The following is a 23,115-nucleotide window of genomic DNA, read 5'->3' as shown; positions in this document are numbered from 1 at the left end:
CCTCCTTTGATACCAGGCCAGGCACCTTCCCCTTCCCTGCACCCGTGAGTCGACTGGCTGAGTCAGACCCCTCCTGGCCGGGAACATGGAAGGAGGGACAGGGCACGAGCCTGCAGCTTGCCCCTCGTGCAGTCATCCTCCCCACTGCAGGTCACAAGCAGGACCTTGGGCCTGGCAGGTGGCCCCTCATTCGCCCTACCTCTGCCCTTCTCATGTTGCAGAAGCCATATGCCTGTCAGATCCCCGGCTGCTCCAAGCGCTACACAGACCCCAGCTCCCTCCGCAAGCACGTGAAGGCCCATTCGGCCAAAGAGCAGCAGGTGCGTAAGAAGGTAAGACGCCCCACTTCTGGACCCTCGTCTGCAAACACCCCCTGGCCTCCCAGTTGCCCATCCAGCATCAAGCCAGGTACCCACACTCCTTAGGTGCATTCACCCTTTCACATGCTTGAGGATGCCACTGTCCACCGTCCATCATCTGCCTCCCACGGGTCCCCTGAATGTACTCCCCCACACCTGCCAGCTGGACACATCATCTACCTCCTCTCCCATTCACCTGCCCACTCACCGTGGCTTGTTTAGTAAACGTTTGATGTCAATGAAGATGCAAAAATAGAAAAGCATGGTCCCCACCTCCAAATGGAACCTGACAGGTGAGAGACAGACATAAAGAGCCAATTTAGTATAATATAATAAAGACTGCAACAGAGATATGCAAAGAATAGTCAAAGGCACGGAGAAGGGGGCCTTAGCCCATCAGGGTGGGGACAGGAAGGTCATGGAAGAAATGACACCAGCAGCAGTGGGGCCGAGCGGCGTGCGCTCTGGAGCCAGCCTGACAGGCTCCCCTGGGGCTTTGGCACGTTTCTTACTGCCCTCGTTCTTCATGCTTCTAAGCTGTCCAGTGGAGGCAATCAAGGTCTTGCTTTAAAGGGTTGTCATGAGAATTAAATGAGTAAAATATATGTTAAGGGTTTGGACCAGTATTTGGCAAAAGTAAGAGCTCAAAACAAGAGGTGGTGCGTTTTGTCAGTAAGTCTTGGAGAAGGAGGAAGCATTGGGCAGATGAAGACGGTAAGAAGAGTATACCCCCGAGAGTGACTGAAGCTTGAAACACTGTGTGCGAGGCCCAGTGGGCGGCCTGCCTGTCTTGAGGCTGAGCGGCGAGGCAAGGAGGAGAGGTGGGGTGGGGTCCGGGGAGAGTGGACATGACGGGCCCAAAGCCCTGCAGAGGACCTCGGGCTGTCCCGAGGACAATGGGTGCCGTCGAGGGGTCTTAAGTAGAGAAGGGACGTGTCACCTTGAAAGATGGCTCTGGAGGCATCTTCGAGAATGGGTTGGGGAGGTTGGAGGGAAATCTGGGGCAGGGAGGCCATTGCTGGGGAGCAGGAGAGATGGTGGCAGCTGACCTGGGGCAGAGCAGGAGGGGAAGAGAAGGGGCTGGGCTGGGCAGGGCAGGGGCAGAGGAGCACCAGTGTCAGACTCTGGGAGACAGGGTAGATGGTGGTCCCCTTCATCAGGACAGATGATCTAAGAAAGCAGCAGGTTCTGTTTGGGACAAGACGTGAGCTGCCTGGGAACCCAGCACAGTAGGAGGGTCAGGGACTACAATTTGGGGCAGAGCCTACCCTGCTGGGTTTAACCCACATCTCCAGAGGACCACTGGGGGCAAGAGTATTTGAGTGCCTGGGAAGGTATGGAAATGAAGAAAAATTCCAGGCCCATTGGTATGACAGTGGAGGACTGTGGGAAGAGCCCATCAGTTTGCTTGGTGAGATTTATGAAACACCTCTTTTCCAAGCACTGTTCTAAGCTGTGGAAACAGCCATGAAAAAAGCAGAGAAAGGCCTAGAGGCTAGAGAAAGCAGACCGCCTCGGTCCTTGGGATTGGGGGTTTACAGAGATGGGGTGCTGGAGCGAGCAAGCTTCAGTGGGGACAACGATGGGGAGGGGACAACACGGCTTAAAACTTTGGTCTTTATCCTGTGGCAGTGGGAGCCACTGGAAGCAGTGAAGCAGGGAAAGGACGGAGTTTCAAGCATGAGCCACGAACTTGCCAGTGAAAACACCGCATCCACATTCACCCTGAGAAGGGAAGGCCGAGCCTGGTGCTTCACAGACTGTATCTCATATAGTCCTCACTATCACCCCAGGAAGTGGACACTGTCTTTTCCCATTTTAGAGATGTGGAAACTGAGGCTCAGAGAGTTCACAAATCTGCCCAGAGTTGTGCCCTACGGGAGTGACAAAGCCAGGATCTTATCTCAGACCCATCTGTCTCCTGGGCCTGAGTTCTCTCGACCACTCTCAGGCTGAGGGGCCTGAGCAGGACGGGGAACGGCCCAGGCTCCATGCCAGGGAGGCTTCTATCCCCAGCAGACTGGTGCCCGAGGACCAGAATCTTGCCCTGCTTTTCCCAGGCCCCATGCTTGGCTCACAATGAGCCCCAGGGACCTGGGGCCGCAGATCTGCAAACTTCCCAACAATAAGCATCCATTAAGAGCCATCGGGGATGATGTATCTTTCTGGGTAAAGCGACCCTTGTATTATGACAGCTCCTTGGCAGCCCTGCTGCATTTCAGAGAGAATTAGAAATGCTTTTCTTCCTTAATTCTCCTCTCCTGCTGCTCCTAATCCGATCGACATTGTGGTCTGTAAGGCATGCCTTGGCCCTCTTTTGCCAGAAACTTAATTTACATGGAAAACAGCTGCTGGGTCAGGGAGCTAAGAGCCCACTGGGAGACTGGGCATGCCTTCCCCAAGCCGAGGTGCTGGCCCTTCTGGCCTGGGAGGGTGGAAAAACCCTTGGGGCTGACTCTTGGCTGCTGTGCGACATGAGACAGGGCTCTTGCCTTCTCTGGGTTAGTTTTGTCCCAGGCAAAATGAGGATTTGGACAAGTCTATCTTCAGGTGCTCTAGTAGTCAGGCTTTGGGATTTCCCTGGGAGAAGGGGCCCCTCTCATCAGGGCATATGTCCCCTCATCACTTGGTGTCCCTAGGGCCCCAACCAGTCCCTCCCTGTCCCTATCTGGCCCCATCTGGAGAGGCGAAGATGGTCTGAGGTGTCCATATATTAATCCAGTGTGCCCCCTGTCATGTGACCATGTGTGACTCGGCCAGTTAGAGTCAGCCAGCCCTCACACAAGACATTCAACAAGTGTGTTTATACCCATCATCTCGTTACTTCTCACAGCAGCCTGGGGTGAGGGGTGATTATTGTTGCTATAGGCAGGGAAGGGAGAACCAGAGAGGTTGAGTTATTAGTCCAGTGTCACATAGGGAGAAAGAGGAGATGGAGCGGGATTTGAACCCAGGCCTTTCGTCCCTAGCCCTGGACTATTTCCCCGTATCTGACGCCAGGAAAGAAAAAATATAGTGAGGACAGGTAGTAGAAGGAGGGAAAGACACTGCATACCTACTGTATTTTACTCCCACTGCATGAGCTTCCCTCTGCAGCAGCCACGAGAACATGCCTCACAGACCTCTAGCCCCAGCTGCTGCACTGTGACACCCATCTCAGCATTTGTGCCGAGGCTATGTCTCCTGCAGGCTGCTCCCAGCCAGGAACTAAGTGTGGCAGGCCCTGCAGGGATGCCGAGGCAAGGCCCCATCCCAGGAGACACAGGACGCCCCTAACTTACAGCAGACTTTGGCTCCCTGAGGACCCCTTGGTTTCCAGGACTTTCAGAGCACAACCTCCTCTTTCTTTCCCTCCTTCTCTTAGGTCAGACTTGTGACTTGGTCTGATGGCTCTCCCAGACTGCTTAGCTCTTTCACACAGGCACTTCCTCTATTAAAATCCTTGCATGTTCAAAATCTCGCCTTAGCATTTGCTTTTCAGAGCTGAACTAACACAACCTCCCCTGTATACACAATCAGCTCCATTTTACAGATGAGGGAACTGAAGCACAGCAGGGTGAACGGTCTTGCCCTAGGGCCACTGTCCTTTCCTGCCTCGTCCCCTAAAGTGAGGGCTGCCAGTGGGTGGACAGGTGTCTTTTGCTAACACACTCTCTCCCTGTGCTTGCTCCTCAGCTGCACACGGGCCCTGATACCGAGACCGACGTCTTGACCGAGTGTCTGGCCCTGCAGCAGCTCCATGCGTCCACACAGCTGGCTGCCAGCGAAGGGAAGGGTGGCCGCACCCTTGGCCAGGAGCTGCTTCCAGGTAGGCATGCAGGGTGGCAGGGCTAGGCACACAGCCTAGAGGGCCCTTCCACTGCCACCCAGCCCTGAAGGAAGACAACTCTGTGGGCCACCAGGGGTTACATAGGCACCACTCGCTGAGGGACGCCCACTCCTCTGGGCTTCATTGCCTCTGCAGCTTATCTTTACTAGGCATACATTCCTTCACCCTCTTCTGTGGTTCCCCCTGCCCATGGGGAGAAGCCCCGGCTCCTCTCAGCCTGGTCTCCGAGGCCTCATGGGGCCTACGCACCTCCTGGTGACCTCCTGGTCCATACTTGGCACTTTGGACGCAGTTCCCTGATTACCTTATACTCCTTCTTGCCTCCAAGCCACTGTATACACTTTGCCAGCCTCCTCTCTGTCCTCTTCACCGAGGTAGCTCCTTCGCGTCCTCCAGCACCTGCCTGAATGTTCAGGCTTGGGCCTCAGCTTAGAGTCCCATGTGCTCCCCACCATGACCCCTTGCCTCAGAGGAGAAAATCCAAGCTCTGAGAAGGTGGGCAGCTTGGCCATCATCACTTCCAGCTCATCACTAAACTCTGTGGCCCAGAGATGGGTCCCTACAGACCTATCCAGCTGGATACCCAGAGCCTCTGGTCAAGCTGAGGCAGCCTGTCTGTCCCTCCCCATAGCCATGAGCCACAAAGGCAGGAGTTCCTGGCCTTGTGGCTTAGGAATCTAGCCCAGATCAGGGCAGTGTGACCTGTGGATTCCAGATGACAAAATTGTGCTCTACCCTCCCCTCCCCCTGAAGAAACCACAGTATCAGAGCAGAAAGCTCTTCCCACCCTCTGGGATTTCTTGAATTACTCTAACCATTTTAAATATTTTTTATTTTCCATTTTTTTATTTTTTCCTCTCAGCATTAAAGTAGCAGCAGATTTAAAACTATGTTAAAGCACTTACCAAAACAGCCTTGAGAAGAGAAGTTGTTTGCCCTTCTTCCGGATCGCCCTTCACAAGGGCGTGTGCTCAGACAGGCCACAAAGGCAAGGACATCCCAGGAAGATGGGTCCACGGAGGAGGGACCACACCCTTCTCCCTCCACCCAGGGGCTGCTTCTTACAGGGTCAGAGTTGCTAAAATAGCAAGGCCAGAAGGGACCACAGGGATGACCTAGACCAGGGACGAAGGTTTGCATCTCAAGTGCCAGATCCGTACTGCTTGGAGTTCTGTGTTGAGAAAGATTCCGAGGCTCAGTAGGCAAGAGGGCTGTGACTGATTAGCAAAGGCCGCCCTGGGGCGGGGGTCCTGTAGCCCCATCATTTTTACCCTGGGAGGTCTCAGGAGAAGGACTGACCCAAGGTTAGGAGAAGTCAGCAGCAGATTGAAGCTTTTTCTTCCAGATACCAGCCCAGGGCTTGTCCCAAACAGAGGGGCAAGAACCAGCAATAACCACCTTGGGCCAGTCGCTTTACAAACATCATCTCATTCAGCCCACAGCGAGTCCATGCTACAGATGAGAAACAAAATTACTGAGGCAGCACCGCTGATGAGGCAGCACAGGGGTAATAACAGGCCCGCCCAGGCCTGCTCTGACGGTGAGTGAGCGGTGTCTTCTCTGCCTTGAGCTTCAGTCCGCCACCCATCAAGACCTGCTGTGACAACAGATGTGATCATTTATATAAACCCAATGTGACTGATGATTTTATCATTATTATTGTTGTTGCTCATGGTGAATGAGAAGAGTAAGTACCCATCCATCTTATAATGGTGCAACAGCCAACCTCCATTGAGCAGGTGCAGGAGCCATTCTAAGGACTTACATGTAAATGTTAACGCACATAATGCTCATAAAGTACATGCATGTATGCTCTTTCTTTTCCCTGTCCTCGAGCAGCTTCTAGCACAGCAGGGAGAGAAGGACCAGCCAGGCAAACCTAGGAGTCCTGGACCCCCTGAGCTTCGGCCATCAGGTTCTGCTGCAGGCCTCTGGGCAGATGCCTGAAGCTCAGTTAGGAACAGATGTTAGGGCCGGAGGTTAAGCACTCACAGCTGATGATTGATGATGCCAATTTACAGCCTGAAGTGGTTTGGGGAGAGGCCGGCAGACGCGGTGGTGTCCCTACTCTCGCTGTCCCTCACGATGTGGTGATTCCCTCATTGCATCCATTGTCTCTTCACGTGCTCAACATGCCTACTTTGCACACTCAGACGCCCGTCATGTGTTTATCCTCAGGGGTGGTACAGGCAGGGACCAGGACCCGGGCAGGGCACAGGCAGGGGAAAGCAGGGGAACGGATTTGAGTGGTGTTAGGACATAAGAGTCCCGAACAGAGGGGTGAGGGTGAGGGAGGAGCTGGTGAGAGTGACATCGAATTTTCATTGTCTAACTATAGGAAGCTCCCGGGAGCTTGTCTGTCATCAGGAAGGACCAGCTCTCTTCATAGGAAACCCTCAGGAGCTTCTCTGGCAGGCCTCCTTTAGAAGGCCCACGGCACCATGATGGGCAGTGAGGATGTGAGAGGCATGAGGTCAGCATGGCTGAGGGAGACGGAGCAGGATTTATTAGGATTCTAGGCCTTCTGAGCTGTCAGGCCCCCAGATTGGTTCAAGCTGGTAGGTGAGGCGGTGCTAGCGAGAGTAGTAAGTGGAGCAAGCTGTGAGCAGTACTGAGCCAGTTCCTTCCACAGAAATCCGCTCCCCCCCCCCCCGCAACCGGTGCCTTCCTGACCAAGCTGGGGAGGAACCTGTGGTAGAGGGAGGCAGTGGACAGATGTACGGGAGCTGCTGCCATGGGAGCAAAGGTCCCTGAGACAGCAAAGGATAAGAACTGAGGCTGAGAGGCAGAGGGTCCTCAGGAACCCATTCAGAGCCCTAGGGTCTCACAGCCATCCTGCAGTGAAGCCTGAACCAGAAGACCCTAGCCAGACATCTAGGCCACAGCCTGATTTGGAACCCCAGGCTATTTCCTGGACCTGGCTTTAAGTGATTTTCTCTTGGTATCACTTAGGAGCCTAATTAGCTGCCCACTGTGTGACTTTTGACAAATCATTGATGTTCTTAAGACTTAGCTTCTTCATCTTAAAATGGGGTCATATTATTTCCCCTATGAACAGTTGTCGAGATGGTTAAACTAGTGTGGAAAAAGAGTTTGACACACGGTATATTCTTAATCAACAGTAACTGTTGTTAATAACACACATTTATTGTAAGAGTAGACTTTCACCTAGTCGTGGGGATGTAAAGTACAGCATAGGGAATATAGTCAATAATATTGTAATAACTACGTATGGTGCCAGGTAGGTACTAGACTAATTGAGGGGATCACTTCGTAAATTATATAAATGCCTAACCACTATGCTGTACACCTGAAACTAATATAAAATAATATTACATGTCAACTCTTATTGAAAAATAAAAATTTTTTTTAAAGAGTAGAATTTCACCTAATATAATCCATTCATAGGATATCTGCTGCTCTAACTCCAGGCCAAGGGTTGCAAACTGTTTATTCTCCAAGGCACAGTGTTTCATTTTTTTTTTTAACAGCTCAAATGTAAAGGCCTTAAGGAGCACAGTCTCTCCACTTTGCCACAGTCCTCACTACTCCCTATTATTGACTCTTGCAGTTTTACTTATTTTACTCCCTGCCATGTCACCTAAGACATTGAGCTTGCAATCCCTGCCATAGCTCTGCTCAGTTCCTTGTAGTAGCTCCTTGAATTGCAGACCTGGGCCAAAGGGGCCAGCTTGAGATGGGCTAGCCCTGGAACCCCAACCACCTGAGGAAATAAAAGTCCCTTTTGTACCCCGTCTATGAAAAAAAAGTGTGATGTGTTCTCAGATGGCCCTCATGAGGTGGTAAAGAGCACTGGGTCTGGATCTATTATGACCAGAATGATAATTCAGAATGTAACAGCTGGTCCAGCATGAGCTAAGAAAATCAAAGTGGACACTGCATCAGTGCAGCTCTGGGCACATCCCCCAGGTCCACAGAGTCCTCTCAGGGCACCAGCTTGATGAATCGATTTCTGGGAAAATGATATCAATTTCTATTAAAATTCAAATAAACATGGCAGGAGTAAAGAAGATAAAATAGGAAATTTCTGAAATTTGCAACTCTTGCTGTGTCCATCTCAGACTCCAGTCTTAGAGTAGTTTATTTTCCCCTCTAGTTGGGGTCCCTTGGTGAAAGCCTATGAGGACCACTGTCCTCATTAATTATACTCAGACCCCTTATTTGGCCCCTGGAGCAACATCTGACTCTGACCTAGCGTCCCCATTCGGTTCATTAGCCTGCTTACCTTCTTAACAAAAATAAGACCCTTGGGAGTAAAAGGTGATAAAAGGTAGTATCAACCTGCAGGTGCCTTCTAGAACTAGAGTCTACTTCTCTCAAGCTTCTCTCCATTCCAGGATCCCTGCCTGGAATACACAGAGTAAACTCCTTCTTTCCCAGAACCTCCCCAGAGACTTGAGGCAGCCTGCTCCATACAACTCCTCTGCCTCGATACACATGTACGCACGCACGCGCGCGCGTGCGCGCGCGCACACACACACACACACACACACACACACACACACACACACACCCCTCAGAGCCAGACACTCCCCCAGCTTCTGACAGCCCCTTGTCATACCTCTGCCATCAGGGTACGCCCCAGCCCTGCTCATAGCCCTTCAGCCAAGGCATGAAAAGAGCAGAGTAGAATCATCGTCTCCTTTGTCTGGGCCCCTAACCTTCTATTTACACAACCTTGCTGGTTCCCCTTCTTATTTTTCTGTCTCCCATAAGCAGACGCATAGCTCCTGGGTCGTCTGCAGCCATCTCTAGGGAGTGGCCGAAGCCCAGCGATATTTGTTTGCTTCCCTGCAGGTGTGTATCCTGGCTCCATCACCCCCCAAAATGGGCTCGTGTCAGGCATCCTGCCCCCCACGCATGATGTCCCATCCAGGCACCACCCACTGGACGCCACCACCAGTTCCCACCATCTCTCCCCTCTGCCCACGGCTGAGAACACCAGGGATGGGTATGTACAGTAAGCTAGCCCTCCTTCAAGGCAGCAAGCAGGCACCTGCATGAGAGGCAGGTGAGGGCAGGCATCCCGCACACTAAATGGTTATTACTGATAATGAAATTAGCCATTGTTTAGGCAGCACTTCCTGTGTATTGTATCTGTACCAAATTCTTTCTGTGCACGATTTCACTGGTACCTCATAGGTAGATGATATTGGCACCCAGACTTCTTAATGCCTCAGCTTGTGCACCTTCTCCTCCTCTGTCGGGGTGGCCCTAGGAGGATGCTGTGTCCCCACTTGACCCCTGCATTCTGGGCTGCCACACCCAGGCCTCCTTGGGAGCCTCACTCTAGCTTCTCTGTGGCTCACACCGTGCATTTGGTGAGCAGACTGCCCACTCCAGAGATTCTGACCTGTCCCTCCTCACCATTTCTAGCTACTGCAGCTGTGACCATTGCCAGGCCTGCCGGAGCTGTCCAGGAGCCCTTCCTGCAGGATCACTGGAGGAAGGGGTAGTCTCTTCCTACATTCAATGTGGTTCCCATCGTGGCCACTTAATTGGCTGGAAATGGTGAATGTGCTAATTGCTGGCCTCTAATGCTGCCGAAATCTGTTTTCCTCGCCCTACTGCCTGCCCCTTTTGCTTATCGCCATAAGAACTGATCAAACTTGTTCGCCAAGGCTTGGCCCCAGTGCCTTCCTCCTCCCCTGCCCTTCCTCCTCAAGGCCACAGCTTTGCCCTGCCTGTGCATGGGGCTGACCCGGCTTCATCACCAAATTTCTTGCCCAGGGCTCCTAACTGGGCTCTTCCTGCTATTCGCTCATCCTTTTATTCAGTGTCCAGTTGTTAAGGGCCTGGTGTGTGCAGGCCCCGGGCCCCTGATGACCCCAACCCTGGAGAAGCTCCCTGTGAGGAGGGGAGATGGACACAGCTGCAGGGGCCGACTACGCAGGGCAAGTGCTCTGAGGGAAGGAAGCAGAAGGGACAGGAAGCCCAGAGGAGAACCCCGTGCAGTGAGGCAGGATGGCAGGGAAGGCTTCCTGGGCTTTTGCTAAGCCGAGCCTCCAAGGTTAAGTAGGAGCTTGAGTGGAGAGGCTGGGAGAAGGGAGCAACAAGTGTCGGCAAGCGTGCTGAGAACACTTTGCTAAGCCGAGCCTCCAAGGTTAAGTAGGAGCTGGCTGAGTGGAGAGGCTGGGAGAAGGGAGCAACAAGCGTCGGCAAGCGTGCTGAGAACATGGTGTGTTCTAGGAAACAGGAACCTTCGTGTGGGGTGACAAGCTCAGGAGAGAGGTTACAGGGCCAGATCACAAGGTCTGTGACACGACTCCATCTGAAGAGTCTTAAGCAGTGATGTGGGCAGGTTTAGGGGTGAGAACATGCACCCTGCAGCACGGGCCTAGATTGCTGGGGGCAGCCTCAAATGTGGGGTGAATCGCAGCCTGAGCCAGGGCTGGCATGTGGACAGGAGATACCCCCAGAAGGCATTAGTGACATAGAATTAGCAGGATTTAGGGAAACTCTGGCTGGTGGAGAGAGGACAGGCCATCAGGGGTGAGACTGTGTTGTGAGTGGGTAGAGAACCGTGAAGAGGCAGCCTGATGGGGTACAGAGGAAGACCCAGAAAACCAAGCCCTCCCCGAGCCTCAGTTCCTCCTCTGGAAGGTGTACATTAAAATACCCTCTTGGAGGCAGGTAGTAAGATCCCTGCACGTGCCTGATACTGTATGTGTCACCTGATATAGCTCCCTTGGGCACAGCGCCCTGCCCCCCACCCACCCATCCACCCACCAGCCAGCCCAAACCGAAGAAAAATAAACCAGAGCCCTTGCCCTGCTCGGGCCTGTGTACTCTACTCCGCCTCATTCATCACCTGCCTGCTGCCTGCATAAGTGCCCATCAAGAATTTCTGCAATGAGAGGTAGAGTGATGACAAGACTGAGATGGACCCCCCAGCCCACCTGCCCAACCGCGCTGTCCCAACTGCTAGGCGCCCAGGCTCCTCTGGGCTGCCAGAGAGAAGGGCCCTCACACCTGACACCAGGCCCAGGCCCAGCTTGAATGGGTTTCTTTTTTCAGCCCCTGAGAAGGGGTTTGGTGGGGAAAGTTCTCCCCTTCAGCCTCCCCCCTTCCTGCCAAAGTCAACAGGGAAGGCCACTCGCAGTTCCCCAGTGGTTTGCTGGGACGTTTAAATAGCTCGATAGAATTATCTGATTCACTCAAAAATATGCTAAGAGGGCCTGACTTCATGACCAAATTTATTTATTCTGGCTCAGGAAAGACGCCGAATAGGGTGGTGTTTTACCTCGGCCCCGTACGAGGTATGAAGCCCCCAGTCTGCCAGGCCAGTGAGGTTTTATATTAATTTTTATGGGTTCAAATTGAAGCAAAAATATTTGATTTAAGAATCATTTGCCTGACTCAGAAGAGGAGCTCCAGATGATCCTTTTTCCTTTTAAAGTGTTCAGGTAGAGCAGCGTAACCTCAGCCTTCACGTCTGCTGCAGAGAGAGTCGTGTTCTGTTTAATTTCACTGGCTGTGAAGGTGGCAAATGTGAATTTATGGCAGGTTTGAGACAGGAAAAACAAACTTTGGAAATGCATGTTTTTTCCCCTTCAGATCTGGTTCTCCTTAATTCTGCATGCCGTTAATCTCCGGGGTTTGTGGCAGAGCAATTCAGAAACCCATTTGTTAGTACTTATCAGCTGTTTGCTGTGTGCCGGGCCCAGGGCTGAGCACCACGTGACTGAGAGGACCGACACCTGGCCCTCACCAAAGGCGCTTACAGGGGAGAGGGCCGACAGGAAATCAGGGAAGAGCTGGAGTGTGGGTGCCAGACTGGGGTGGGCAAAAGGCAGACGGGCACCACCCAGTGGGCCTGAAGGAAGATCCACCCTCCTGGCCACACTTTGGCGCAGCCTCAGCCAGGAGAACTGGATATGAGGGCACACAGCTTGTGCACAGCCCTCCACGGTTTACAGAGCACAGTGAAAGAACCTGGTCCACCTGACAGCCCTAAAAGCATTAAAGATGATGGTAACGATGATTCATTCATGGAGACCTAATGAGGATTCAGTTCATTGACTTAAGGAGACTGATGCATGCATCCAGGGTGTTAGAGGCTTGAGCTAGGGACCAGGGACCCAGAGCAGAGCCCCTCCTTCTGCGGCCTTCAGCACACTCATTATGAATGGTGACAGTGCAGTGGAGGCAGTGACAGCAGGACACCCAAGTTGGAGGGAACAGACGGGGACCCAGGAGAGGTACAGACATGGAGCCACTGTCCTGTCCCAAAATCTCCTATCCCTGTTTCAAGATAGTCTTGCTGCCTTAAAGAGAGGCACCGATCCGTCTACGAATACCTCACGTCTTGGAGGATGGGCCAGGGTAACATGCTTAGCCTGCAAAGGTCACCTGTAGCTGTGACATTGACATCTGCAGTATATTTTAATGTGGACAGTCCAGCAAATCCACAAATGCAAACAAGAAAATGGAGACCGAACTCTCGCTCTCTCCCTCTTTCTGCAATGTGCATAAATGTTTTATAGGCCAAGAGCCTGCAGCCTGGTCGCAAGGGCCCCCAAGTCCATCTGACCCCAGGATCATTTTGGTTCCTGTGAACAGACCCCCAGGAAGGCAGGATGAGGAAGGAACGTGGTCGACAGGGAAGTGCATTCTGGTTGGATGGCACACCCGGGCTCGGCTGGGTCCAGGGTGATGGCACAGCTCAGCCGCTTTGTTTCAGAACATGAGCTTCCAGAGAGCACAGGCTCAGGCCTGCTTCCCCTCAGGCTCTGTATGATGGGAGGTGGTGAGTCTCCCATCACAAGATGTATGCAAGAGGAGGAGAGATGCCCGGGGATGGAGACAGAGGTCACTAAAAGTGTACCGTGCAAGAGAATGAAAGCCAGCTTGGACGTCAGACCTACCTACCAGTTTTCTTTTCCTTCATCTTCATAGTAATGATGATTCACAGAGTAGCTCATATACCTGACATACTGGGTGCTTTGTCTACATTGCTTTTTATTTATTTTACCCTCCCCATAACTATATATGTCAGTGCTGTGTGGCTGGGACTAACTGAGGCAACCTTTCTGAACCTTGGTTTTCCTGTCTGTGAGACGGACACAGGAACATCTCTCAGGGGGCCTGGGGTGAGGTGGAGGCTCAGCGAATGGCGACCGTTAATGCCGTGGGACGTTCTCCTGCTAAGGAACTGCCATGGCTTTCAGTGCGGCTGTTCTTGGGTTCGTCCTCCAAGTGGCCAGACACGGAATTAGTGTCGGGGTCCAGCAGGGTGGCTGGCATTTAGCCCTGGGTGATAAGAGTTGCAGTGTGTCAGGAAGAGAACACAGCAACCCTACGAGGAAACCAAGCCTCAGAGACATTAAGCATCTTGCCTAAAATCACGTGGCCAGTGAGCAGATCCCGGAGTTTTAAATACAGTTCTGTGGACTCCAGAGGTCGTGCTTATAACAGTGTTTCTTGCTGACTGTCAGTCCTAAATACCAAATAGAAGGCTTTTTTTTTTAGAGCCCAAAGGATTTTAAAATTTAATTCCAGTTTGAAAATAATCAGAAATAAAATCTTCCTCTTCTAACTTTACTGTTGCAAGTTAGAGCAGGTCAGCTAGTGAGCAAACCCCTGCTGGAGGGGAGCAAGCATGGTAGCCATGGCTCTGGCCCCCGCAGCCCCCAGAGCCCATCCTGCTCATGGCTGTCTCTGTTCTCTTCAGGTTGGGATCCGGCCTCCTCTCACCCATGGTCAGCCCACTGAAGGGGCTTGGGCCACCACCGCTGCCACCATCCTCCCAGAGCCATTCTCCAGGGGGCCAGCCCTTCCCCACGCTCCCCAGCAAGCCACCCTATCCACCCTTCCAGAACCCTCCACCCCCACCTCTGCCCAGCCCGCAAGGTAAGCTCTGGCCAGGGGCCCTCTCCTATACACACACCGGCTCCTGCTAGGGTCCCCAAGAGGAATGGGACACCAACCAAGGGGAGGCAGATGGGGAACAGAATGACAGCAAGCACTGAGGGCCACACTGAGAGAAGACAGAGTCAGGTGACCCAACTCACCTCGTCAGGAGCACTTTCTGGAGGAAATTTGTTCTGAGCAGTGAAAAAGAGTTTGTCTCATCGATAGGGCATCAAAGGGCTCTCCCTGCAGGGGGAACAGCAGGGGAAGCAGCGTTGGCAGAGGCAGGAAACAACCTGCTGCTTGGCAGAGCAGTGAGTGAATGGTTATCTAAGACAGGAAGCGGGTAGAGGGCCAGCAGTCCCTTCCCTCAGGGCACTCTCAGCTGCCACAGATCACTTGAGTCAGGCACAGCCTTATGAAGCCGCCTCCTCAGACCCCTCCCCGTGCAGGGCACATCTGGGAGGAGGGGCCAGGACCTTTGTCCCCTTCCAACCTGGGGGCTTCCTTCTCTCGGTCACACCCACCGTGCCTGGACAGGACAGAATGGGGGGGTGTGAACAGCACAGTGGGGACGGTCTCCTCCCTGCCCTGGGCCTTTCCCTGTGTAAATGCAGCCCCTGCGGCCTCCCTCGGCAGGGTACCAGGGCAGTTTCCACTCCATCCAGAATTGCTTCCCCTATGGCGATTGCTACCGGACAGCCGAGCCAGCAGCCAGCGGGGACGGCCTGGCCGGGGAGGCCCACGGCTTCAACCCCCTGCGGCCCAATGGCTATCACAGCCTCACTGCACCTTTACCTGCCACGGGTAAGCCTCTTCTATATGCTTCCCTTCCCTGAGCACCTACGAAGGCCCAACCCTGTGCTGGGTGCTTTATGCACGTTGTCCTACAGCCTTGGGACAGCCCTACCAGGGGTAGAGCTGGGATTTGAACCCAGCCCTATGAGGCGGAGTCATCCCCACTTTATGGAAAGGGAATGAAAGTCTCAGACAGGTCCCAGGATCCTATGGAATGGGGATTCGCACCCTGCCTGACTCCAAAGTCAGTGTTTCTTCCACACTCACATGGCTTATACATCTCTGGACTCTGGCAGGTTTCTGAAGAACAGAGGAGTCAGACTGGAGCTCACAGTCTAGTTGATGTTTCCCTCGAATACTTACTGAGCACCTACTATGTGCAGGCATGGTTGTAGACACTGAGGATCTAGCAGGGAATGAGACAAATACTGACCTCCATTTAACAGATGAGGAAGCTGGGGCCCAGAGGGGCCACACTGCTAGGAAGGGACAGAGCTTAGAGGTCACACTTGTTCCTTGTGCTGTGTCTATGTCCCCTACAGGGCCCTGGGCCTTCCCCAGGTAATGCTCTGGCTGGGGTGGAGAAGCTCAATGAGAGAGGAGGGCTGTGCATGGTAGAGTCAAGCTCAGATCAGCAGGGCCAGCCCTAGTCAGAGCAGGGCACAGGTGGGTGGGGCTGGACACTCCCTTGATTTCCCCAAGCCAAGCCCCAGGGCTTAGGTCCAGCTGGAAGCTACAAGGCCTGGGTAGATGAGGGCCCCAAACAAAGGGGAGCCTGAGACCCTGTCCCAGAGGCCCCTTGGGCAGCTCTGAGTGTAGAAGGATAAAGACGTAGGGACAAGCATCGAGGCCACAGACGCGCACACACAAAGCTGTGGGCCCATGTTTCCTGTGCACACACATGCTCCCATGTCTGTGTATCTCTTCTTTCTTCACGTGTCTGTGGGACACATCTTTGTGTGCATGTGTGTGGGGGGCCAGCACAGGTGGGTTCCAAGCAGTGTGAGTCCCACAAGTGTAAGGAGTTCGCAGGGCACATGTGCTCATGTCTGCACACACGTACTCACACTGCACTTGTGCTGATGTTCATGCCGTCTGTGTGCACACACCTGCGTTCCCTGTCCCATGACCCCAATGATGTGCACCCACGTGTGCTCCCCATTCCATGACCCTATCTTTGGGTACACAGATATGTACCCAATCACAGGGTGTGCAGGGACAGGTGGGTGTGTTCTATGTTTGCACACACATGGATTGGTGTGCGATTAGGCACAGGCTGCTGTCCTTAGCACAGCTGTCTCTTACTGCCTGGTCCTCCACCCAGCCCCAGCCAGCCCAAGGTAGGATTTCTTGGTTTAGCAGCAAAGCCTGAAGTAAATAGTTCTCAGGGGATAAGAAGGAGCTTCCACGCCCCTACATGAGGAAGGCCTCCCCTCTCTCCTGCCGTCTTAATGGCCGCCCGGCATCCAGTGCCTACTCCAGGTCCCACTCCGCTGCCCACACCAAACTGAGAAAAGACACACAAGGCTGAATTCAGGCTGACAAGGTGGGGTCTTGGGGCCTCAGGAACAGTTCAGCATGATCCCACTGCATGATGAGAAGACTGAGGCCCACCTGTCTTAGGCTACAGAAGTTCATGACAACAGCTCAGGCACAGAGCCCTAAGGCCAGGAACGGACAAGGCAGCCTCTCCAGGCCCCTCCCGGGTTGAGGGCCTCTGAGCAGAGACTCCACTCAGAGACAGCACATCCAGTGGAAGAGCCAGGGGTCTCAGAACCAGATGAACCTGGGTTCGAAGCCCAGCTTCCCCACTTACCAGCAATATGACCTTGGGCAAGTATCTTGCCCTCTCCGAGCCTGGCTTCTAGCTGTGCAATGGGATAATGAATCCTGCCTCCTAGGATTGTTACGAAGCTTAAGTGAGATATGGCTTTACCAAGCCCTTAGTAAGTGCCCAGTGAGTGCTGGCCCCCTTCTTTGGGTTTCTTATGTCTGGTGGGGTAGTAGAACCTGAAAGGGTAGGGTGGGCAGTGTCCTTCTGCCAGGAGGGAACCAGCCCCTGTGGGCAATAGCTGCGATAAGCTACCTCCATACCCCTTCTCTCACACATTCTGCCCCAGTCCAGCACTGGGTAAAAGACCCCCCAGGCCAGCATGTGCCTGTCTTCACAGCTGCCCTGGGCCCCTTGGAAGTGCAAGGCCTAGGGTGCCTCCTCCCAAGCCTCTCCCCACCAACCACCCACCTCCCCTACCTGGAAGGGCAGAGGGTTTAGAGCAGGCCCTGCTAAAGGGACGCAGTGAGGAGGGACCCTGGGCGGGAGGGTGGTATCTGGAAGCCAGGAAGAGATGACAAGGCATAGCCCCCGATTTCTCCAGCCCGGATTCTGTCCCCTCCGTCCACTACACCCATAGGCTACGAGGCCCTGGCTGAGGCCCCATGTCCCACAGCGCTGCCACCACAGCCATCTGAAGACATCGTGTCCAGTGGCCCCGAGGACTGCAGCTTCTTCCCCAACGGGGCCTTTGACCACTGCCTGAGTCACATCCCCTCCATTTACACGGACACCTGAAGGAAGGCCCTGCCCCTGCCTGTCCGCCCTCCACCACAGATGCTGCCTTGCCCACCCACCGCATCTTCCCAACCTCCTAGCACCCAGCCTGAGCAGCCAGACCAAAGCTCTCCACACACTCAGGGTGCCGGGTTTGCGGCGGCCGCCCAGCACTGGCCGAAAGCAATCATCCAAGCCCGAGCCGAGCCCTCGGAGGTACCTGTCAGGGTCCGTGACCTGTGATATTCCCTCGACTGTCGTCTTCCTTTTCTCTCTCCAGTGGTTTTAAAAATCACAGACCTCGTGTATATAAAATGTACAGAAATTGTTTTCCATTCCCCTGCGAGTTTTATATTTTTGGTTTTACAAGAAAAACATTAAAAACTGGAAATGAGACTTGGGGGCCTGGTTCTGCTTAGTGATTCAGCCTAGAGGCCGAAATCAGGAAAACGGTGGAGGAATGTGTGACAGAGCCAGTGTGAGGGGCTCAGAAGGCCACGTGGAGACGAGCTCGGGCCCTGGGTTCCTCCAGTGGGAATGGGTGCCTGAGTCACATGGCCTATGTCACGTAGCCCTTGCCGCATGCACTGGGCCTCACAGACACCAGTACTAGTCCCAGAACCTCACCAAAAGGCAGTCCAAGGCCAGGACTGAAATTGGAACCCAGATCTATCTGACCCAGAACTCTGCTCTCTGCTCTGACTTCCCAGTGGGTGGAAGAACGTACTTCAGTTCTGTCCTGGCTTTGGGTAAACAGGGCAGGCTGTGGGAGGGCAGTCCAAGCCTTCCAGGGACAGAGCCCAAGTGGCCTCCAGAAGGCATGGAACAGAGGCAAGACCCCTACAGGCCGGCCAGGGGGCAGAGCACGCCGTTTGCGCAGAGTCCCATCCCATAGCCAGGGAGGGAGAGGAGAGGAGGTCAGTACTGGGGGCACCAAGGCTCCCGCGGGGCTGCCACCCTCCTCTGCCTGTCTCCCTCCCCATTGTCCAGCACCAGGAACAGACGCACCATCCAGGCTTGTGCAGGTGCCCTGGACAGTTTTGTGCCTCACCACGTCACCCTGAAAGTCACCTGGTAAAAAAAATTCTCAAGGAAAATTCCTGCCTTGTCACTGCTGAAGTGAAACAAAGCAAGGGAAACCAAATTCACTGCATCCTACTGTCTGTCGGGCCCTCCCGTGATCTGGAAATAGCCGTGTGGAGGATCTTTCTATCCCTTCTTTGTGTCGCACGGCTGGGTTAGGTAGGCAAAGTGAGATGGAAAGATCTAGTCAACCCCCTTCTTTAGAAGGGGGTGAACTAAGGTTCAGAGAGGCCACTGAGCCATATGGTGACAAAACCCATGAACCGTACCTGGTCCCTCCCCATAATCTAGGGAGGCTGTGATCACACCGAACCATGTCGAGATAGCTCTGTGCCAGGCCTGCGTGTGCTCCATGTGACTCAGCTCTCCAACTCCTGTCCACCCCTCAGGTGCAGAGCTGACCTTTGGGGACTGTGACTGGGGCTTCCTTCCCTCTGGCTCCTGGCTGGCTCTGGCAATTATGAGCTTAGCATGGGATGGAGGGGGAAAGGGAGAGTTCCCGGACAGGCTGTGTTTTCCACTGAAGGGCAAGGGGCCCTCTACACAGCCCACTCCCCAGAGCAGCTCCTGTCCACCCCTTCAGGCATGGGTTGGGGGCAAATCGCTCCTGCTTTCAGGGGAGGCAGGGCACTACACTGTCCCTGGTTTGCCTGGCTCCCTGCCTACACCATGGTATGTGGTCCCTTTATTACATTCTTCTCAACTACCCCAGTCAAAGGGCCATCTGTTTCCTGCCAGACCCAGAGCCTGACAGTTACCCCATTTTACAGATGCAGAGACTGAAGGAAGGTGAAGTTAAGTAACTTGCCCACATGGCACAGCCAGCGGGTGGTAGAGCTGGGATTCGAACCCGCAGCCTTCAGCTCTGGAGCACATGCTCTGTCACCCACTGCACTGCCTACCCCTTACAGACTCAGGGCAACCTGGCTCCTACATTCTCTCCCAGCCCTAGCCTCCCAGAGCAGGCCCTGTCCAAGCTCCCAGTGGGGAGGGACTGACCTAATGTCACCCAGAACATAGTGTCTGGGATGAGGACCCAGGGCTTCTGACTCCCACCCAGGCCCCTGAGACCCCCTCCTGTTGTCCCGTCCCATCCCCCACTGGTTTTATGGAACTAATTAGGTCGTGGCAAAATTCCTTTAACAAGGATGCTCGGGAATCAAGACTGCATGTCATTGTACGCACTTAATCCACTCCAGATAAGCAGAATTAAGCTGTACAATGAAGACATATTTCTATTAATAATGAAAGGGGCCAAGCCATGAGCAGAACACACAGAGAGCTGGCAGTTGGATTGCATTTAATTTCAGAGAGACAGAGAGAGGGAGAAAAGGAGACAAAGGCAGAGAAACAAAGAGACAAAGAAAGAGTAAAGATAGACAAGGGAGCTGGAGACAAAGGTTCCTAGAGCCCAGCACACAGTAGGGGTCAATAAGCAGCAGCTTTCATCGTGACCCTGAGCTGTAAATGTGATTGCGCCCCTTCCCTGCCGGGGTCTCTCTGAGCCTCTGCTCCTCCTCTTGGCACATTTAGGACCCCCACCCCCACCCCTGCCCTGACGCCCTGATGCCCTCTGGGTCTCTCCTAGTCTAAGGTGAGCTTGGCAGTGGGCGGGGCCTCTGGGGTAGGACCAGCTGAGGGACTGGACCTGAGCTTCCTTCCCAGCCAGTGCTTTCTTGACTCCTTATTTAGAGGACAGCACAGCCCCTCCTGAGCTCCGACCATCACCAAGGACGGCCGCAGAAGTCCATGCTGTCACAGGGGGCATAGTGATTACTGCCCCTAATTGGCAGGAGATGTGACTGTCTACGTTCATACAAGGAAGGCTGGGGGTCAGGTGGGAGGGGTTGATATTTTTCACCTGGCAAGCTCCTGGGGGATGGCCAAGCCTTGGGGCCCGGCAGAGCATTTAAGGGAGTAGAGATGAGTCTGCCTAGGGGCCCCCAAGGGGGACCCAGGGTGCAAGGACAGTGCCCCGGCCTACCAGGTGACCATGCTGCCCTTCCAAGCCAGCCACTCCAGCCTTTGTCCAGTTCAGGCTGAGACTGGCCCAGCTCCCCACAGCCTCACCTCTGTCTCCACGGGGGCCCTTGGCCTTCTGTCTCCGTGTCCCTCTCTGCCTTCCTTCACTGCTCCCCCTGACCCCCCTGCAGTTCTCTCTGGCTCTACCTTCCCTCCCTCTGTCTTACCATTTCTCTGCGGGTACCCATTTGTCCCTCCCTCTCCTCTCCCAATTCTCTCCTTCCCACCTTCTCTTCACCCTCCCAGTTCATTCTCTTTGTCTCTCTCCTCCCTTTTCTCTTTTCTTTACCCTCTTTAAAGTGCAAGGTCTGATCCAAGATAAGAACGTCTTTCTTCTCTCTCCCCTTACTCTCCTTTCTTTGCTACCTCCTTCCTCAGCCTCCCTAATTCTTTGTGACCCAGACACAGGCAGTGCCTTGCGCAAGGCAACATAGAGCATTGGTGGCTGAGGCAGGGGACATCCTACAAGAGAGCAGCTGGGAGAGGCCTTGAGGCAAAGCGACCCCTCCTCAACCTGAATTCTCCCTGCCATGGGTCTGGGGTGAGTGGGCATTAGGACCTCCGCCTCTGTCCCTGTGGCCTGGCCCAGGGTCCCCTTGATGCAGGGCCCAGGGATTCCCCATACCTGGCTCCGCCCTCCAGGGACTCCTGCTCCTTCCTAATTCTCTGTTGCTGCTGGCCCTTGAGTTCCCCCTGAGCCAGACCATCAGGACTGAGAGGGCCCCCTGAGGCCACCAGCTTCACCCCTTCTCACTTCACAGATGAAGAAACCCATGGAGAATGGGGCGCCAAGCAAGGGAATCGTTGCAAGGGACACATGAGATTTATACTGAGGACACCCCCCTCCACGCACTGCTATGGAGGGAACGGATTGGGGAGTCTCCCACTAGAATGTATACCCCATGAGGGCAGGTCCTGGTCTGTCCTCACTGCCCACTGCCTAGCGCCTGGAACAGCGCCTGGCATGCAGCAGGTACTCAGTACCTGTGTGTTAAACCCCTCAGTGAAGCAGGAGAGACAGGAGCCTGTCTGCACAGAACCTCGTGCGCAGCAGGGCCACAGCGTATTTGTGAGCTGGTCGCCCTGTCCTGAGGAGACAGGCCCAACTTACAGAGCAAGCAGCTCAGTGACCGGCAGTGGAGAACCCAGGGCGACCGGTCCCTAGCCACATTCTGTCCACCGCATCCTGTCGGTCCACCCAAAGAACTGTGCTTATGGCTCCTCTAGAATTTAGGTGACGTTGTTACGACACTCGACAAACTTAAGTGTGATTACCCCATTTTACAGAGGAAAGAACTGAGGCTCAGAGAGGTTACTCGCCTGAAGCCACTAGGAGAGTCAGGGCAGAGCTGGAATTCCAGGGCAGTCTGTGGCACCAGTGCCAGCCGTCTGTCTCTGCTGATCTGCATCACATGACCAAGACTGGTCCTTAGGAGTTCTGGCACACGCCCTTCTCCCCCGCCGTCCAGAGGGGACCATTACACTTTTACAAGTCCCGATTTATATACTCGCCTGGGCCATCAGCCCTGCCAGGGATTTATAGGTTTCTAAGTGATTGTGTCTCTGGGGGGAAATACAAGTGGAAGGGAAGGAATTGCCAGCCCTGTCAGCCCTGCGGCTACAGAGCCAAAGCTCTGATTCATCCCCAGGGGCCCAGTGGTGCAACCGGACCTTGCAAAAGGACTATCAAAAGGCCAGCGAGGAAACAGGCCTCCAGGCAGCCCCGAGCTAGGCTTTGCCACCAAGGAGATGTGTCCTGTCTGTGCAGGAGGCTGGGGCTGCCTGACCCCCACAGGGCCAGGGAGCCCAGGGCCTGGTGTTAGACTAGGGTCTGGTGGGTGATTTCTAGGGTAGAGCCAAGAAATGGAGTAGCCAGGCTTTTACTTAAGTTGGAAGGAGTAGGGGAACGCAGGGGTGGAAAACAGGCTTCACCTTGAGTTGAAAATGCTAAGCTGGAGGATGGACCCATTATACTGTTCTCTAGGGTTCATTATGCTATTCTCCATACTTCCTCCAGAAAAAGAACTAACACAATTCCAGTGTGGCCAGGCTGGGACTGTCTCGCTGGCATGGCAGCCCAGATCGGTACAAGAGGCTCGACAAGAGGCTAGGGCCCCACTGAGGGAGGGTCTGGGGTCTGAGTCCTGCTTTGTCACAGCAGGAACCATGTTGGTGGCCCAGTACCCAGCACAGGACCTGGCACACAGTGGGGTTTAATAAATGATTCTTTGTTTGGGTTAATTAGCCAGAGACAAATAAGAATCTGTGCAAAACAAGGGCTAGGACAGGGAGAGGTGTGCTCACCTCATACCTGAGGGTGGCTGCTGGTGCTGGAGATGTGCCTGAGAGCACAGGAGACTCAGGGGGGACTTTGGCCCAAACCCCAAAGCTCTGCAGGGTGCCCTGGTGACCCCCAAGCAGGCTGGGACCAAATCTCAGATTTCAAAAGGCAGAGCCCTCTAAAGCAGATTGGACCACTTTGGAATGAAGTGCGCTCACCATCCCTGAAGATATACAAACAAGCGAGAGTGCAGGAATTTATGAAGCAACCTTGTCACTGGGTCAAGGGCCGGACTGCACAACCTCTAAAGGCATCTCAGGCC

At 54.0% G+C, this 23,115-nt stretch overlaps 1 protein-coding gene across 1 annotated transcript in view; it reads left to right on the top strand.

Moving 5' to 3' along the window:
* GLIS1 (GLIS family zinc finger 1) overlaps nt 1-17,803 on the top strand; it is a 215,019-nt gene extending 197,216 nt beyond the window's left edge. The window contains exons 6-11 of the mRNA XM_006919218.3: nt 222-332; nt 4,035-4,167; nt 9,007-9,160; nt 13,883-14,061; nt 14,701-14,868; nt 17,271-17,803. Of these exons, the coding sequence (XP_006919280.1) occupies nt 222-332; nt 4,035-4,167; nt 9,007-9,160; nt 13,883-14,061; nt 14,701-14,868; nt 17,271-17,428 (903 nt within the window). The 3' untranslated portion in view covers nt 17,429-17,803. The remainder of the gene's footprint in view (nt 1-221; nt 333-4,034; nt 4,168-9,006; nt 9,161-13,882; nt 14,062-14,700; nt 14,869-17,270) is intronic.
* The last annotated feature ends 5,312 nt before the right edge of the window (nt 17,804-23,115 follow it).

This window comes from Pteropus alecto, unplaced genomic scaffold (assembly GCF_000325575.1).
Source record: "Pteropus alecto unplaced genomic scaffold, ASM32557v1 scaffold25, whole genome shotgun sequence".
Taxonomy (NCBI): domain Eukaryota; kingdom Metazoa; phylum Chordata; class Mammalia; order Chiroptera; family Pteropodidae; genus Pteropus; species Pteropus alecto.
Note: the sequence above shows the minus strand (reverse complement) of the source record. Positions and strands in the feature narration are given on the sequence as shown.